Source organism: Colobus angolensis, unplaced genomic scaffold (genome assembly GCF_000951035.1).
Source record: "Colobus angolensis palliatus isolate OR3802 unplaced genomic scaffold, Cang.pa_1.0 Scaffold63, whole genome shotgun sequence".
Lineage (NCBI taxonomy): Eukaryota > Metazoa > Chordata > Mammalia > Primates > Cercopithecidae > Colobus > Colobus angolensis.
This window is the reverse complement of record NW_012119932.1, coordinates 8,198,281-8,218,010: the sequence shown is the minus strand read 5'-3', so window position 1 is coordinate 8,218,010 and position 19,730 is coordinate 8,198,281. Positions and strand designations below refer to the sequence as shown.

Here is a 19,730-nt window from a genome sequence, read left to right as displayed (position 1 = left end):
AAGTAATAAGTCATTAGCAAAAAATGCATAACACGAGAAATGCCCATTAAAATTATGTATAACATAACCACATTTATTTAAGAATATATTCCAATATCAAATGGCTAATTCCAACAACGCAAAAACTGCAGTTACTTTTGCATTCACCTATAATAAGGGTTTTCAAAGTAGTCACTTGTTATCTCAAAGCTGGTTTAAGATATGGTAAGATCTGAAGTCAAGTGTTCTGTACTGCACTTTTATACAGTTGATACAGAGAATATCAACATTATATTTGAAACTACAGATTTAAAATGTTTCTCTGAAAATATTCAAGAGATCTAGCATGAAACTGATTCATTCAAGCAAACGGGTTATAAGGGTATCTTTCAGTTTCATTAGATTTGATTACCTTGCATTCTTAACGTGCTTTACCTTTAAATTTTATTTTCTTTGTGTACTGTGTTGAGTATTCATGATAGTTTTTTTTTTTTTAACTATGGTTAGTTTTATTTGCTTTCATTTTATTTTCTTTATAACCTATTTTTCCTCTCCTGTCCACCTGATTTTTGAACTGTTTGTCTGTATATAGCTGTAGACATAGATGCTACTGGCTTAGATGCAGAAGAAAATGATATTCCAGCAAACCACCGCTCCCCTAAACCCAGTGCAAACAGTGTAACGTCACCCCACTCCAAAGAGAAACGAATGCCCTTCTTTAAGAAGGTAACATGAACTTCCAAGCTCCCATTGTCCACCTGCTCAACTGCACTGCGTCACATTTCTAGTCCTGTTGACTGTCTGCGTCCTTTGACAAGCCAATAACATGCATGCTCTGTTATTTGTTTCTTTTCCACGCTGCTGTAGCTAAGCAGAAGCAGAAATCGGTAAGTTTACATTGACATAAGCTGTGTTTATCCTGCCACTGGCATCATTAGCATTAATTCCCACAGTTGTATTAAATACAATCATTTCTGTCCCAAGCGAAGAACTTATCAACAGCTAATTGAGTTCATGCATTTCAAACCAACTAAATTCAGGGAGTGACCTGTTAAAACACTATTACAGTACTTATCCTTTTTGATGGAATAATATCTACCACCAAGGGAATTTGTTTCAACACTCAAGGATGTCAAACACCGACAGCTCCATATAATGCACCTAAACTGTGCATGCTTATTCTGTCTGTCTGTCTCTTTCTTTTATCCAGAAATTTAACCTATGATCAAACATATTAAAGCAGTTATTAAACTCTGACTTATGATATCCAGATACATAGCTTGTACTAAACAAAAGTATTCAAGTTTTAATTTAGTCAGTATTTAAACTTCTAATCCACTAGGTGCAAAATCTGCAGATGAACAAGACCAGTGGAAAACTGCAGGCTTGTTTTGGCGGTTTACTGTGAGTTTTTCCTATTGTCATATATAAATATTCTCCCGATGTTCTTGCCTTCTCCATCAGTCAGATTTTAGCATCTCACCCATTGGACAGTGCAGCCGGTGGTCATGCGTAGAGCCTTTGCCATTGGCCATCCAAGATGCTACACAGTGAGGCTCCTTGTGCCCTAAATGGAAACTATAGGGTATTTCTGAGCTCTCGTTACTTCAGACAAAGCCTGTTTCCTCTTACGTATTTTGTAGCTTTATAGCATTATTTTTTAAGGACCACTACCCTCCCCCCAAATTTCCCTTTTATTTCCCTCTTTTACCCATCAGTTTCTACAGCTACCATGCTGTCTTTTAGAGTCATACTAATGTTGCCAAGTCTGGCAAAACCGTGGATATATTCTCACACTCAGATGTGATGTCAAGTCTGTCTATCCTCTGCCCTCAAACTCTCCACATAATGAACACTTTTCCTCTGCAAAGAAGTATTTTGGTTTGTGGAGGAACTCTAAAGTCATTAATGAGGTGTCAGATACTGAACTGTAAAGTTGGCTTTTTTGAATCAACTATGACTACTTTAATAAGGGAAAACTTCAGCACTCCAGACAAAATTTCCAACACTTGGAAATTTGCGTTAACACAGAAAGCCTCAGCTTGGTGTTCATCCACAACAGTGGGCCCATCTCTAAGGTCTGATCTTCTTGTTATAGCTAAAGCTTGCAGCCAAGTGACTAACAGTGTCCATCATTCAGAAGCTTAGAAAATTGGCATCGCTAAGACATTCTGGACTCGACAGAGCAGGAATGTGAACTAAAACCATGTTTGTCAAGATAGGTTTTTGAAGTTTGCTTACCTTTAAATTCTAAAACTTTAAAAACGTTTATCACAATTTTTTTCAATAATTTGAGCAGGCAGGGAGCAATGACTCACACCTGTAATCCCAGCACTTTGGGTGACTGAGGCAGGTGAATCACCTGTGGTCAGGAGTTTGAGACCAGCCTGGCCAATATGGTGAAACCCCATCTCTGCTAAAAATACAAAAAATTAACCTGGTATGGTGGCAGGCACCTGTAATCCCAGCTACTTGGGAGGGTGAGGCAGAAGAATTGCTTGAACCTGGAAGGCGGAGATTGCAGTGAGCCGAGATCGTGCCACTGCACTCCAGCGTGGGCAACAGAGCTAGACAACTCTGTCTCCCCCTCCCCCCCAAAAAAAGTCAGCTAAATAGGGTTAACAGGAAAGAATAGATAAAAATGATGGTGTCATTCTTCATAGGGCACAACGCACCAATATTCCATCAAATAAGGTAATTTCTGTAGCTACCCTATTGATTAAGAAGCCGATTGATTACCAGCAATGGGTGACCCTTTGCTAGTTGGAAGTTATAGATCGAAGGAACCAAAGACCTATCAAACACTGGGCCACTTCAGAATTAAAGTCTTGAGATAAAATTTCTTGGTAGCTGTTACTAAAATGCAGGAAATTTACATTCCTAATCTCAACGGTGGAAAAGGTGTTCTTACACCGCATAGTTATAAGGACTTGGCTTCTCAACATTTTCAGTATGATCCCAGGTGGTAGACATGAAATAATTTAAGAAATATGCTTATGATGCCTTCGGCACTGGTATTCATTCTTCTTATGTTATTGATAATGTGGTTAAAATCAATGTAGAATTCAAAAGCAAAACAATGGCCTAAGGTTCAATGAGAAGATCGTTTTCTGTGTTTTAGGTTGCTTTTAGAGTGATGCTTATGTGGTATGCGTGCTGTCACTATATTATGTTTGTCTTGTTTTTTTTTTTCTGTTCCAAACTGTATTCTACCTTGATTATGTCAATTAAAATGAATTCTGAATGCTAGATGAAATTTTAGGCAGTGAAATTTGACAGCATAGTCATGGTAATATTTTTCTCCCCTCTGATTATATCGTCTCTGACTGCGGGTGAAATCTCAGATGGAAGCTTTTGAATTTGAAATGCTTTTTAATTCCCCCCCTGAGGCAATGTGAATTCAAATGAAGCCAGAAAAGTTCGTAATGGGCAATTTTAAGCAACAATAAAATGTTCTTGAGTGATGGGCAGATGGAAAAATGACATTCATATCTGCACATCAGTGTATTGATTTCTTAAAATCGTTTACGGAACATTTTTCAGTTGGTGTGTGTCATTCTCAAGTTATATTTTTTGACACTCCTTAGCCAGGAAGATTCATATAGCAATGATTTGCTTATCCCTGTGTCTAAGGCCATATCGCTCTTCTGCATTCTTTTTAAAAAAGTCATCTTTGGGTCAATTTAATATTTTATGCTATCAAAAGAGTCAATTTTAATATAAACCAATTAGCTGTTACTTAATTTTTGAAAGATGTTATTTAACCATTTTATTTGAAGCAATTAACCTGAAAAGTGTTGATAGTTTTAGAAATTGCTACAAAATTTAGCTCCTCCCCTCTTATTGAAAAGAAATTACTGCAGAAAGACATGATTTGTTATCTAACGGAAACACTACTTTTGAGAATCTCAAAACTACTTTTGAGAATCATATTAGATACGCACATTGATAATGAACCTTTTGAGACCACTATAGCATGGTTGAATATATTATTATACATTAATCACCTACCCTCGAAGACACATAAACCTTACCTTTGAATTATCAAGGTATAGAAACCAAAAAATCCAAAAGCATTGATCTCTAAGCTGTGAGCAGGGATCATGATTACTGTTTACTAGAATAAGCATGCATGCTCATTTACACTCTCGCAATAAAATAGAATTTTGACAGTAGTGAGAGTTACAATATTTTGAGAGTAGGTAAAAAGTATTGGTAGTGAGCGTTACAATATTTTGAAATTAGGTTTTACACAGGTAAGACAAACACGTAAGATGCAAAGGTAATGAAATCTTTCTTTCCTCTGTAATTAACCATATTAGGTCTAATCACTACAACTCTTTAGAAAATTCAAATGCAGCCAAAAAGCAATATTAACATCTAGTCAAGCCTAAAGCACCTATCTTGCATGAGGCATGTTTCTCTTTGTTCTATCAACTAGTTTTTGTTCAAAAGCAGCATCTCTTGCTTTAGGAACGAATAGGTCTGTAGCATTTCTTGAGATGAGCAAGAAAACTGTAGACAACATTAACTTGAAACTTTAGGAAAATGAACCTACCAATCTTTGATTGGGTTTATGTAGAAAAGAGACAAGTGGGGGAAAAAAAAATGTCTGGAAAGCCAGTGCCTCATATTACAGAGTTCCGAAAGAGTACCTTATACATAAAATATTTATGTTCCACCTGCCTGTGAAACGTCTAAAAGCCTCTCCTCTCTCTGCAGACAGAGCACACTCCTCCATATGATGTGGTACCTTCCATGCGACCAGTGGTCCTAGTAGGCCCTTCTCTGAAGGGCTATGAGGTGGGTAGCAAGCCTTCAACAGGAAGCTTGACTTTTGCATGCTTAACTTCTTTGTGACGCTGCCTCCTACTCCTGACCCTCTCTCTGAATTTTACAGCTTAAGGAGCCAACGTTAGAGCTTAGAGAGCTCATAGCAGCAAAGCATGTTGTTCTGCAAGCTGTGGAATACACTGCTTCGTCCTTTTTCTGTTTTGTTTACCTGGCTGTTGCTTTGAAGATTTCTGCTAGCTGCAATGTACTCAGTCCAGGAAATAGTGTCAAATGGAGACCGACTGAAACCACTTGCAGTGTTATTTGTCCCTAAAATATCATGATAAGTTCAGTTTAATTGTCATTGCATCAGAACTCAGAAGCAGAAAAATGCGGGGCAACCTCATATTGCCACTCTTTCCAAATGCAAAGCTCAGGTTTTCAAGTGTTCCTGAGAGAAGTAAAATTATTTTGTCATCATTAGTAATTTTTTTTTGGTCGTATCTTAATTTATTCCTTGCTCAATTGCAGGTCACAGATATGATGCAAAAAGCGCTGTTTGATTTTTTAAAACACAGATTTGAAGGGCGGTGAGTATTTCAGCATACTGGGTTTTGTGGATTTTGTCTTAAAGGTGGCAAAACCCTGGTGGGACAGGCATGTGATTCCAAGAGAAAACGGCCCTCTGATGTCTATACGACGACAGGAAATAAGTTTCGCTCAATTTAATCTGATTCAATCAATGTTTATCATATTTGCTTTGTACATCCTTAACCCTTGATGTCTAGTTCCTGTACCTGCACCCATAAGCTGACCTTGGGCAGGACACCACTGGCCGGTCTCATCCTCAATTCATGGTCACCTGGCCCTCTGTTGCTGCCCAGAGATCGCACTAAATATCCCTTTTCCATTCAATTTTCCACTCTTCTAAGACTTCTGTTTCATCTCCCCCTCATTAAAGCTCTGCTAACCCCTTCTCATCTCACGATCCCCCAGTGAACTTGCTTCCCTGTGTCATTGAGAAAATAAAGGCAAATGGAGGAGAACATCCAGGCATTTTCACAACCCCGCCTGTGGAGCTGCACGTTTGCCTGGATGCTCTGCTTTATCTCCAGTGACTATGTTCCCAGCAAGGGCCAACCCACCATGCGGGTACTAGATCTCATTCCCCATCCCCTCTCTGCTAGAAGTATCCATACACAGCTGTAATCATCCTTTGCTCTCTTCTCATCAGTATTTCCTGTTCTAATGGAAACTCCATCACCATGTAAAAATGTTACTTCCTCTCACATTGGACCTCATATTGCTCTAGGTGTGTCATTTTTTTTTTTCTTTTCTTTATAGGAAGATTCCTTGAAAGAATTGAGTGTACTGGCTTTCCTTCCACTTTCTTCAGCCTACCCCAGTTATGTTTTCACCCACATCACTCAGCTAAACTAGTCAAGATCACCCACGACCTTCACATTGCTAAATCCGGGGATAAATTTTCAGCCAGAATCTTACTTGACCATGAACAGTAGTTGACATGGTGGATTATTCCATCCTCTTTGAAATACTTTATTTGTTTGGTTTCTGGAACCACACTTTTCTGGTTTTCCTTCTGTCACACTGACTACTCCTTTCTCTGCTTTGCTGGTACTTCCTCATCAATTGGAAATCTTGGACAGCCCAGGGCTAAATTCTTTGATGTCTTTTATCTACATTCCTTTAGTGATTTCATTCAGCATCAGATTTTTAAATTCCATTCCTTTGCCAGTCTTTCCTCTAAATTCTAGACCCATGTATACAATTGCCTATTCATTATCACTACTAAGCTGTCTAATGGACTTTTCAAACGTAACCTCCCCCAAAACCTACTCCTCCCATGGTCTTCCCTATCTCAATTAATTAATGGCTTCTTTATCTTTCAGTCCCAAGACCCTTCAGCCCAGATCATTATCCTTGACTGTTCTTTCTCTGTTATATTTCACATGCAAATGCTGTTGTCTGTATCTTCAAAATATATTCAGAATCGAAGCTCTTCTCACACATCCTCTGCCACCATTTTGGTCTGAGACATCTTCATCTCTTCCCTGGGTCGTTGCAACAGCCTCCCGCCTCATCTCCTTGCTTCTGTGGTTGTTTCCTTAAAGACTGTGCTCAGGTCAGCTGCTGCATGACCCTGTTAAGATGTGAGCTAGTGCTCACCACTCCTTTACTCAAAACCATCCAATGACTTCTTTTTTTCTGAGTAGAAACTAAAGTCCTACAGTGGCCTATCTGACCTCCTATGGTCTATTCTTCCACACACCCTTACCTAGACTTTCTCTTGCTGCTCTTCCCTCGCTCATTCTCACCCTGCCGTACTTACTCCGTTGCTGTTCTATGAGTGTTCCAGACAGATTACACAATCACCTCAGGGCCTTGGCACTTTGCGGTTCCTTTTGCAGGAACACTTTTCCCTCAGATATTCTTCTTGGTATAAGTGCATACACGTATGCACACATGCACACATTCGTTCTGTATCTCTCCTTTCCCTGACTTTGTTTTCTAGTGCTCTTTTATGTATTTCCAGTACTATTTTTGTTTATTGTCATTCTCCCATAACTAGACGATAAACTCCATGAGGGCAGGGTTTGAGAATGTTTTGTGAACTGTTGTGTTCTCAGTGCCTGGAGCAGTACTCAACATGAGAAGTGGCCAGATGAATTTTGAATGAACGTCTGCTGTGTAATCTCTGCTAGAGAAATGTGGAGATGGTGAAGCCAGTCTCTGCCTATGAAGAGCTCTCATGGAAACCATAAATTGAAACCTGTAGCAGTAACACTGAATATAAGTAAAAGGGCAACCTGCTATATGCATGCATAAGGTACAGGTAGCATAAAGGGAGGTGTAATTAACACCAACTTAAGGACATCCACATCCTGGAAGAGTTTTTAAATGGCGCCTAAGATTTGACCAAATGGATTACAGGGGAGAGAAGGGTATGTTTAGCAGATGGTATACAGTGTGTGAAAGTTTTGAGGTATGACACAGCATTATGTGTAAGGCAACTCACACCCAGATCTTAAGGACCTGGGCAAGGAGTGACTGTTAACAAACCCAAGGGTCATATCTAGTGTGTCACGCCAATGGGCTTGGACTTTATCCTTTCTCTCTCCTCCTCTTCCCCCGTCACTATTCAACTTGCCTCAGTAAATATTTATTGAGTATATTCTGTGTGCCAGGCATTGTGAGGAGCAAAAATAGATAAGGGCCTTGGCTTTTTGAAGCTTAAAGTCTATTGAAAGTCAGTCTTGAATCAAATAATTGATGGGTGCCATCATTGAATGTTAAGCCAGCTCCTGAAGCATCAAAGACATGACTAGAGTCCAAAATGGAAACCTCAAAGTTTAAGAGTAGCTTATTACAGGGGACCTGGAACATACAGGGCTAGTGTATATTTCTGTATTTTTAACCAGATAAATGCAGTGCTTCTCTTCTCCACATTCCTTTCCTCCTCCCATCCTAACAACGCAACTGCAACAGATCAGGACTCCCCAACCCCCGAGTCACGGATCTGTACTGGTCCATGGCCTGTTAGGGGCCACACCGCAGGGGGTGAGTGGCAGGGGAGTGAGCAAAGCTTCATCTGTATTTACAGCCACTCCTCATCACTCACACATTACTGCCTGAGCTCAGCCTCTTGTCAGATCATCAGCGGCATCAGATTCTCATAGGAGCACAAACTGTACTGTGAATTGTGCATGCGAAGGATCTAGGTTACATGCTCCTTAGGAGAGTCTAATGTCTGGTGTTCTTTCACGGTCTCCCATCAACCTCAGAAGGGACCACCTAGTTGCAGCAAAACAAGCTCAGGCTCCCACTGATTCTACATTAGGGTGAGTTGTAGAATCATTTCATTATCTATTCCGATGTAATAATAATAGAAAGAAAGTGCACAATAAATGTAATGTGCTTGAATCATTCCAAAACCATCTCCCCACTCCTACTGAACCGGTCCATGGAAAAATTGTCTTTCATGAAACTGGCCCCTGGTGCCAAAAAGGTTGAGGACCGCTGCAGTAGCTAGTATTTGTTGGTTCCAGGATTCTTTTACATTTCTTAGTATAGTACTTTCTTTCTAGACCATACCTACTACTACAACCATTTCTAATTTATATTGACTTTTGGCAGGGGAGGCAAGGGCAGAAGGGAAACTTTTGTAGGAGGACAAGTGTTGTTAGTAAGTGACCAAGCAGGCTGGGCATGGTGGCTCACGCCTGTAATCCCAGCACTTTTGGGAGGTGGGTGGATCACGAGGTCAGGTGTTCGAGACCAGCTTGGCCAACATGGTGAAACCCTGTCTCTACTAAAAATACAAAAATTAGCTGGGCGCGTTGGTGGGTGACTGTAGTCCCCGCTACTTGGGAGGCTGAGGCAGGAGAATTGCTTGAACTCGGGAGGCGGACGTTGCAGTGAGCCGAGATCATGCCACTGCACTCCAGCCTGGGCAACGGAGTGAGACTCTGTCTCAAAAACCAAAACCAAAACAAAACAACAACAAAAAAAGTGATCAGGCAAAGAACTGAAAGGAGAGAATGAGGAAAACAAAAACTATTATAAGTTTCAAGGTATGAAAAGGCTTTATAATCAAGGACTTCATAACCAAATATTCCTAATTAGATTTTTTAATTTTCCATATCTTTAAGAAATATTTTTTCAGTTTGTGCCAGGAAAATAGAACCTTTAGCTTGGACCAAGGCTACTAGACACTGGCCAAGTATAAAAGGCATACCTCTAATCTGCTCCATTTAGCTTTTGTTTCTTTATCCTTGGCTCTGTCATTTATCACAATTTGGAATTGTCAACACGAGCCTGAACACTAAAAAAATTCTGCTAACAAAGGCATTGTGTTTTCCATGCCTGAGTCAACCCACTGCCCTTTCCTAAATGCCAAAGATGGGGAAATGGGATGGAATTTCCTGGATTACTACTTGTACTTAAACCTGAGTAAGTTTTGAACTTGGAAGACACATTCCAGCCAGAGAGGGTGGATTTTGGACCCATGTTCAAGTGTATCAACCACCCAGATTGGTTTTATTTAGGAAACAGATGAACAAAATATCTCAAAGTATCTGTTTTTTCTAGCCAGAAGTAATTTCCGTATGGTTTAATAGACCTGTCTTGGCTCATCTTGACTTATAGAGGCTGGGGTTCAATATTCTAGCACTGTTGTCCCCAGTTAACAGTCCTCAGAGGAAGAAACGAGTCCATAAGGCAGAATTTAAAAGCCATGTACAAATTTAACATTTTTACCCATGGCAGGACATCTAGAGTAACTGAATTATTGACTGTCTTTGCTTTTAGCAAGGCAAGACAGCAGTAGATGATGAAAAAGCATCAGGTGTGTATGCATGCATGACATTCTAAAAGAGAAAAATGAATTATTCCTTAATCATCCATTAAATAAGCTAAATTTATTTTTTTTTTTTAAAGTTTAAGCCCAAGAGGAGAAAATATGAAAGGAAATGTTAGTTATGTAAAAGGTTCTAGGTAGTCAAGAATTCCTTTTCTTTTCTGAAACCCACTTATATTCATTTGCAGAAGCCCTGGGGGGGTTGTAAGAATCACATTCTGGTTAAGTAGTGTCAGTGTGTCAGATCAAAGAAGAAATAAAACATCCTCCTCCTGTTGTGTGTAATAAAGTAGCCCATTTAAAACTGGATTCACAGTCACCAACTGTGTCATGTAAACAAGGCAATCTTCAGATTCACCTTGTAGGATGGTGACAGGTAAATTAACAAGGAAATTGAGAACAAGAAGGAAAGCTACCTGGGATAAAGTCAAGTTTTTTTTTGTTTTGTTTTGTTTTGTTTTTTTCAGTGACTTTCAAAACATCAGCAATCAGCCCTGAAGTGTTTGGAATGCATACTGAATTGCTATAGGGATAAATATACCATTGCTAGAATCTTCTGCAGTACAATCTTACTAGAAATCAATAATCCCAGGGCTGGGCGCAATGGCTCTCACCTGTAATCCCAGCACTTTGGGAGGCTGAGGCAGTCAGATCACTTGAGGCCAGGGCTTTGAGACCAGCCTGGCCAACATGGTGAAACCTGTCTCTACTAAAAGTACAAAAATTAGCTGGGTGCAGTGGTGGGCACCTATAATCCCAGCTACTCAGGAGGCTGAGGCAGGAGAATCGCCTGAACCCAGGAGGCAGAGGTTGCACTGAGCCAAGGTTGTGCCACTGCACTCTAGCCTGGGTGACAGAGCGAGACTCTGTCTTTAAAAAAAAAAAAAAATTTAAGCAAATGTAAACAGTTGTTTATCTCATGGAAACCACGAGGAAAATACACAAGAAAAAGTACATTAGGCTGGGTGCAGTGGTTCACACCTGTAATCCCAGCACTTTAGGAGGCCAAGGGAGGAGGACTGCTTGAGCTCAGAAGTTTGAGACCAGCCTGGGCAACATAATGAGACCCTGTTTCTACTAAAAAATAAAAATAAAAAAAAATTAGGTGTGGTGGCATGCACCAGTTGGGAGGCTAAGCCAGGGGGATCACTTGAGCCTGGGAGGTTGAGGCTGCAGTGAGCTATGATCACACCCTTGCACTCCAGCCTGGGTGACAGTGAGATGCTGTCTAAACACACACACACACATTATATGACATAGTTCATTTGACTATTATTTACATAATTACAATAAATATTCAATATGGAGCCAGTCAAAATTACAGTTTGTCTATTTGAATCCCTCTGGGACATTCTAGCCTGCTGCAGTCTAGACCGTTTCTCTCTGTGCTGGGTGTCATTCTGGAACATTCTGTTATGTCCTTGGGGATTCCTTTCACCTTTCTTTTGGGTTGAAGCTCCTCTTTCCCAGATCCCTTGATTTCTTTCAAGCTTTACTGTCATTTGAGTCAAAAACCTTCTCCAGTGATTTCCCTAGGAAGAGTACATACATGTTTTTTTCAATAGCCTGCATGGTTACAAACCTTTCTGTTTAATTGCTAGTTTAAATGCTTATGGAATTCTGATTGAAATAGTTTTCCCTTCAAATGTTGAAGCCTTTTTTCTCCATTATCTTCTGGCCTCCATTGTTGCTTTGAGAAGTACAAAGCATTCTAGTGCTTGACCCTTTGGGACCTGTCTTTTTCCTCTGAAACCTTATGGGTTTCTCTTTGTCCCTAGTGTTACGAAATTTATAAAAATACGTCTTGGTGTGGATCTTTCAACCCGTGTGCTGGACCCTTTCAATTCGGAAAATCAGACCCTTAATTCTGGAATTAATTCTTTATTTTCTTTCCTCTGTCTTCTTTATTATCTTTTTCTGAACTCCTGTAATTTGGAATTTGAACCTCTTGGGTGATCTCTACTTTTCTTACCTTTCTTCTCCGGTCTTCCAACTCTTTTTTGTTTTACCCTTTGGAGATGTTACCTTTCTTTTAACCCTTCTTTTGATTTTTTTTCTATTTCTATTATGATAATATTTCCAAAAGCTCTTATTCTAAGTCTTTAAATATAAATTTGTTCTAGTTTCATAGATAAAACCATCTCTTAGCTTTTAACTATGAATAATTGTCATAGTTGATTTTTCTGTTTGTTTTGGTCTCTCATGTTAGAGGTTTTCTGAAAATGCCTGACAGTCCTGTCCTCAAATTTTAAAATAAGGCATAAAATAATTAATAAGAAGTTCTGTGCTCATAGGCGGAGCTTGTCAACTTTGTGTTTCTGTGTATGGCAATCTTGCTAGACAATTTACATAGGAAACCTCCAATATCATTATCTTTGGGTCTTTACTCTTTGGCAGTCAGATTCCCCAGAGAAGAATCTTGTAGGTCCATTCTGACCCCTGGGGATATAAATATAAGCCTGGCTACCAAAATTGTACAATGAGGAAAAAGGCTGAAGACTCAACATTCAGAATCCTTTCTTTTGCATCCAGTATCCCCTGCTCCTGTTCTGTCTAGGGTCTCCTGGTCAGAGGCCCTCTTGTACTGCCTGCAAGGTGACAAATCTAGAGTCTTGTACCACACAGGAAAAGAACTGTCACCTGGCTATTTCGTGTTGTGAAGGGGCAGTGGACGGCTGTAACTGAAACAGACTTTTAAACCAAACCTTTCCTTTTCGCCCCACCTTCATTCGCTACCTTCTTTAGAAATACTGTGAGCCTTCAATTTTGCTTCACAGCTTTTTCCTACTGCTGACTTGAATATTCAGCTTTCTCCAGTCTAAGTCATTTGCTATTTCCAGCTCCCAAATTTTGTTGCTCTCATTTCTACCTTATCTAAAATGATACTCCCAATTCATTATTGTCTCTCATAATACCCTGTATGTTCTTTCCACAACAATCATCATCTTTAATTATTTTCCTTTATTATTTATCTCTGCCACTAGACCATTAGCTCTCTGAGGGAAAACCGGTTCTTATTTATTCTTCATGCCTATCATAGCACTGAACTATGGCACAGAGGCTAGGAATATAGGGTCAGGAGTCTGGGTTCAAATCCCAGTTCTCTCACTTAATAAGTACATACCCTTGGATAAATAATCTCTCTGTGGTTCTCATTCTTCATCAGCAATAGTGGGATAATAATAAATGTTTCTCCTGGAGCTTTTTGGATGATTTAGTAATTCAAATAAAGTGTTTAGTACTTATCTGACACTTGTAAGCAACCAATAAATGCAATGTAAAGCAGGTGCAGGACAGGGCCAGGCGCGGTGGCTAACACCTGTAATCCCAGCACATTGGAAGGCTGAGGTAGGTGGATGACTTGAGGCCAGGAATTCAAGACCAGCCTGGCCAACATAGTGAAACCCCCCTCTCTACTAAAAATACAAAAATTAGCCAGGTGTGGTGGCACACATCTGTAATCCCAGCTACTCCAGAGGCTGAGGCAGGAGAATCACCTGGACCTGGGAGGTGGAGATTGCAGTGAGCCGAGAACACGCCACTGCATTGCAGCCTGAGCAGCCTGGGCGAGACTCTGTCTCAAAACAAACAAACAAAAAACAAAGTAAGGCAGGTGTAAGATAAACAGAAATGAGTAAGTCAAAAGAAAAAAAAAAATGTCCGGGTGCGGTGGCTCAAGCCTGTAATCCCAGCACTTTGGGAGGCCGAGAAGGGCGGATCACGAGGTCAGGAGATCGAGACCATCCTGGCTAACACTGTCAAACCCCGTCTCTACTAAAAAAAAATACAAAAAACTAGCCGGGCGTGGTGGTGGGCGCCTGTAGTCCCAGCTACTCGGGAGGCTGAGGCGGGAGAATGGCGTAAACCCGGGAGGCACAGCTTGCAGTGAGCTGAGATCCGGCCACTGCACTCCAGCCTGGGCGACAGAGCGAGACTCCATCTCAAAAAAAAAAAAAGAAAAAAAAATAAGTAAGGATCCTAACACATATGGTTTGAAAATATGGTCGCTATATCTATTTCATACTTAGATGAATTGGGGGCATATACTTCTATGCCCTTTGATTAGACCAATAACCTTAGGGTCTTCTGTGACTTTTTTCTCCAACAGGATATCCATCACAAGGGTCACCGCGGACATCTCGCTTGCCAAACGCTCAGTATTAAACAATCCCAGTAAGCACGCAATAATAGAAAGATCCAACACAAGGTCAAGCTTAGGTAAGTCTGTGCAATGAGCTTACGCTTTTTAAACTCCTCTCCTGATGTTGATGATGAGAAGATCTAACAAGATGATAATTCTATGTGTCACAGAGTATAGAAAAAACAGGCGTGTGCTGCCAGTAGCTGTTGCTATGGTCTTACTGATTTCATGGTGTGGAAGGATTTGTTATGATAGTTTGAAGTTAAGAATTCCACAGGCTGTCAGCATTAATGTTTTGGTTGTGGTTTGTTTTCACTAATGTGAGCTTTCGTGTCTGCAGACTCTGAGATCTCCTGGCTTTGCATCAGTGTTACCATGAGCAAGTTTATTAACCTTTTGAAGTTTCCATTTCCTCATCTTAAAAAAAGAAATAACTACCTCCTAGAATTATTGCAAGGATTAAACATGATACGTGTTCAATAAATGATAGCCATTATTATGCTAAATATTCCTTAATTCCTGATGTATATCAATAATGACATCATACTCGGAGAGTATAATTTCTGTGTTTGGAAACTGGTAAAAGATGAAGTCAATTCCTGGCTATATTTATTGGTATGTTTTATTTGTATAAACAGTGTAGGGAGTTATTGTGTTTACAGGGTGGTATGTGGATACTGCTTATTAACATGTACTGAATTGATCAAATTGAAACCCTTCTGCTGCTATTTAATCTTTTTGGTATGTGCTTGGAGTTTTAGGTTAATCACTGTTACACAGTTGCTTATTGGATTGTTGGGTTTCTGTTTTTATAAAGTAAACTTTCGGAGAGTTGTGTCAGATCTTGGAGCTTAATTTTTCTCTGTTTATAGGTTAGATATACAAATCCTCAGAGGCTGGTTTCTAACATAGAAGTTCTTCATTTACTCTGAAGTATGATTATATAAATAATAGAAAAACTGTCATAAATAATAAGCTTTATCTGTTAGCAATGAGCATGACACATTATAGAACTCAGTTTTGTTTCTCACCTAACAACCCTTCATTGGCAAAACTTCAGTAACAGGTTTAGAAATATATTTGAGGAAAAAATGTAATCATGTGTTTTGCTTATAGCAATTCCTTTTTATGTCCTTATCATCTGTCACACTTAAAACTCTTTCCACACATCATTTGATGCTCACAAGAATTACTTTTTATTTTGCTTTTTTGAGAGAGGGTCTCACTCTGTTACCCAGGCTGGAGTACAGTAGTGTGGATCATGGCTCACTGCGCCTTGACCTCAGAGGCTCAAACCTCCCACCTCAGCCTCCTGAGTATCTGGGGCTACAGGCACATGCTAACACATCAGGCTAATTTTTTATAGAGATGGAGTCTCACTATGTTGCCCAGGGTGGTCTCAAATTCCCAGGCCCAGGCAGTCCCCCTGCCTTGGCCTCCTAAAGTGCCAGGACTACAGTTATGAGCCACTGCACCTGGCCAAGAATTATTATAAAATGTTCATTTCATAGATTAAACTGAATTAACCAAGTCAGGTAATTTTTTAGACTCATCAGTGGAATCAATTAATTAACAGATTTCCTTAGATTGCCAAGATTTTTTTGCAACTACTGATTATACATTGTTTTTAAATGAATCTTCCAGTCTATGTATGTCATAGAGCATACACTAGATACCAAATATCATGCGAAAGCCCACAAATAAAAAAATGAACTGATGAAGCCCCTTCCCTCAAGGAGCTGGGTGTAGCCATAAGGCGAATCAGTGAAGAGCCCGTCGAATAGAGGGTGATGAGCAAAGTGGTCCAGCTATGAACTGGCTGCCAAAGAGCTGATGCTGCAGGATGCACAGGGAAAGGCTTGTCCAGGGAGCTGATCCTGAGCTAAAACTTGAAGATGACAGGATTTAGCCAAGAAAAAGGGAAAGGAGTGGAGACGGGTGACAGTGATTCGAGACAGTGAAAGCCACAACAGGCTTCTGAAAAACATAGGTGCTTCATTTAAGCTAAAATATATGGTTTTAAAAAGAGGGAGATGCGAGATGACACCAGAGAGATAGGCAGGGGTAAGATGTGAAAAGTTTGGAGCTTATTTGTATTAGTCTGTTCACAGGAAAAAAAAATGTGATCATATGTTTTGCTTATAGCAATTTCCTTTTTTATATCCTTATCTGTCACACTTAAAACTCTTTCCACACATCATCTGATGCTCACAAGAAATACTGCTAATAAAGACATACCTGAGACTGGGTAATTATACAGGAAAGAGGTTTAACAGAATCACAGTTCCACATGGCTAAGGAGGCCTCACAATCATGGTAGACGGTGGAGAAGGAGCAAAGTGACATCTTACATGGCAGCAGGCAAAAGAGAGCGTGTGCAGGAGAACTTCACTTTATGAAACCATTAGATCTCATGAGACTCATTCACTATTAGGAGAACTGCATGGGAAAGACCCGCTGCCATGATTCAGTTACCTCCCAGCAGGTCCCTCCTATGACACGTGGGAATTATGGGAGCTGCAATTCAAGATGAGATTTGAGTGGGCACAGCCAAACCATATCCTTATTCTTAAGTTGGTAGGGGACCATGTACAGACCAGAGGGATTCATTCATTTAGCATATACTTGAGTACCAACCATGTGCCAGGCATTATTTTGGTGCCCAGGGACACAAAAGTAAAGGACACAAAGTACTCTTTCTCAGAGTGTTTGTTTTACAGGAAGACATGGACAAAATCTTGTATACACAGACAGACAGAGATGGTTGGTCAGTGGTTGAGAATTCTAAAAGCAGCAGATCAAGGAGTAAAGAGTGAGCCAAGGAGGAGGCTGTAATTTTATTATAATAAAAATGCAAAAAGTACAAAAATGAAAAAAAAAAATGCAGTTGGACAAAGTCATCTAACACCAAACCCATTTTATAATAAAGTATAGAGTATCTCATGTGATGTATTGAATACTAAAAGTGAGAAACAGAATGATTGTATGGGGACTCAAAGTTCGGTTCCTACCGTACATATATTTCTTTCACACTCTGTAAAGCTGAAAAATCTTTAAGTCAGACCATCGTAAGTCATGGACTGTCTGCACTTACTGTAGGCCACGTACTGTAATAATTGTAAGGGAAGCTTTGCGTATGGATTCATTTAGTCCTCATTTCCATAATACAGATAAGAATACTTAGGTTCTAAGAGGTTCAATATGTTACCCAATGACCTTACAGCTCTATGAAGCGATGATGCGTCACTTCTGCCCCCCGAAGTCACTTTGATATGTGGCAGTGGGGACAGAGAAGCAGAATTTACTAGTGTGGGGAGAAAGGTGGTTAGAGAAGGCTTTACAGATTTTTTGTAAGATAAGGCAGATACTGGTCAAAATTAAGAGTTTTGTGTGTAGTAATTATGAAAATGGCATTGGAATAACACATACGGCATTAAATAACTTATACTAGAGCTATCTCCAGGTCTTAATTCCTAACTGACCACTTAGGTGTCCCTCAACGCTAGCCACAATGAAAGTAACCGTCTCCACTCTCTATTATTACAGTATTGTTTGATTACAGAAACCTCCTTCTAAATAAGTTAACTTCTGTTTTTTGTTTTTTCAGTTCATAGCACCCAGGTTTTAAGACTAGTACTCATCAGTTGTTTTTCCTGAGTCTTCTCCTCCTCCCACCCTGATAGGCCCCAGTGTGTGTACTGTTACCCTCTATGTGTCCATGTGTTCTCATCATTTAGCTCCCACTTACAAGTGAGAACATGTGGTATTTGGTTTTCTGTTCCTGTGTTAGTTTGCTATGGATAATGGCCTCCAGCTCTATCCATGTCCCTCGAAGGACATGATCTTGTTCTTTATGGCTGCATAGTATTCCATGGTGTATATGTACTGTGTTTTCTTTATCCACTCTATCATTGATGGGCCTTTAGTTTGATTCCACATCTTTGCTATTGTGAATAGTGCTGCAGTGAACATATACGTGCATGTATCTTTATAACAGAATGATTTATATTTCTTTGGGTATATACCCAGTAGCGGGATTGCTGGGTCAAATGGTATTCCTATCTTCATGTCTTTGAGGAATTGGCATACTGTCTTTCGCAATGGACTCCCATCAACAGTGTATAAGCATTCCTTTTTCTCCACAACCTCAACAGCATGTTATTTTTTGACTTTTTAATAATAGCCATTCTAACTGGTGGGAGATGGTATCGCACTGTGGTTTGATTTGCATTTCTCTAATGATCAGTGTTGTAGCTTCTCTTCTGTATCTTAGAGGAAACATTGATTCTTCTTGGGTGTTGTTTAACAGGTATTAGAGGTATAAAGCATGGAAAGGTATTACTCATTTTTCAGTTTAATTCAGTGGGTATACGAAACTGTGGGATGTGGGGAGTTGAGGAAAGCTTGTCCCCTCTTCAAGATGCTGAAGTGCATTCTTTCATTAGCTAGGGTCATGTGCGTCCATGTGAGGAGACCACCAAACAGGCTTTGTGTGAGCAACAAGGCTGTTTATTTCACCTGGGTGCAGGCGGGCCGAGTCTGAAAAGAGAGTCAGCAAAGGGTGGTGGGATTATCATTAGTTCTTATAGGTTTTGGGATAGGCAGTGGAGTTAGGAGCAAAGTTTTGCCGGCAGGGAGTGGATCTCACAAAGTACATTCTCAAGGATGCGGAGAATTACAAAGAACCTTCTTAAGGGTGGGGAAGATTACAAAGTACCTTGATCAGTTAGGGTGGGGCAGAAACAAATCACAATGGTGGAATGTCATCAGGTAAGGCTATTTTCACTTCTTTTGTGGATCTTCAGTTGCTTCAGGCCATCTGGATGTCTACATGCAGGTCACAGGTGATATGATGGCTTAGCTTAGGCTCAGAGGCCTGACACTAGGCCAACTCAAAAGAATCAAATTGACTTTCAGTTTCAGAAACCAACATTGGGGGAGTTTCTGACATTTCTTTATTACAGTAAATTCTGAGCATGATATACTCTGTCAAAGGAAAATTCCATGCATGGATACATTCCTTTTTAAAAGCATCATTTTTACTTTGAAGTCAAAAGTATTATCAGAATTTGTCATCGATCCTTAAGGTTGTATCTACTAATATGGTGTTCCACCAGGATTCTGAAAGTCCACTTTAAAATCTTTTAAAAAATCTTTCCCTTTAATTAAAGGAGTATAAAGTATGTATGTAAGGCTACCAGAAATATCTTTATATATGTGTATATATTAAAACATATGTTAATATATTGATATAATAGAAATAATATCTGTATATGTAATATTTTTTAAGGTTATCCAGATTTTATACAATAAGCACATATTAGGGCCGGGCGCAGTGGCTCATGCCTGTGATCCCAGCACTTTGGAAGGCTGAGGCGGGAGATCACTTGAGGTCAGGAGTTTCAGACCAGCCTGGCCAATATGGTGAAACCCTGTCTCTACTAAAAATACAAAACATTA

The 19,730-nt window shown here is 39.8% G+C and overlaps 1 protein-coding gene across 12 annotated transcripts in view; it reads left to right on the top strand.

Moving 5' to 3' along the window:
* CACNB2 (calcium channel, voltage-dependent, beta 2 subunit) overlaps positions 1-19,730 on the top strand; it is a 412,882-nt gene that overhangs the window by 384,870 nt on the left and 8,282 nt on the right. For 5 of the 12 annotated variants that reach the window (XM_011963869.1, XM_011963871.1, XM_011963876.1 and 2 more), the window contains 4 exons: positions 572-705; positions 4,702-4,782; positions 5,284-5,342; positions 14,238-14,347. In XM_011963869.1, the coding sequence (XP_011819259.1) occupies positions 572-705; positions 4,702-4,782; positions 5,284-5,342; positions 14,238-14,347 (384 nt within the window). Of the gene's footprint in view, positions 1-571; positions 706-846; positions 867-1,321; positions 1,384-4,701; positions 4,783-5,283; positions 5,343-14,237; positions 14,348-19,730 lie in introns of all 12 variants that reach the window. The other 7 variants (XM_011963872.1, XM_011963877.1, XM_011963881.1 and 4 more) reach the window with 2 other exon arrangements.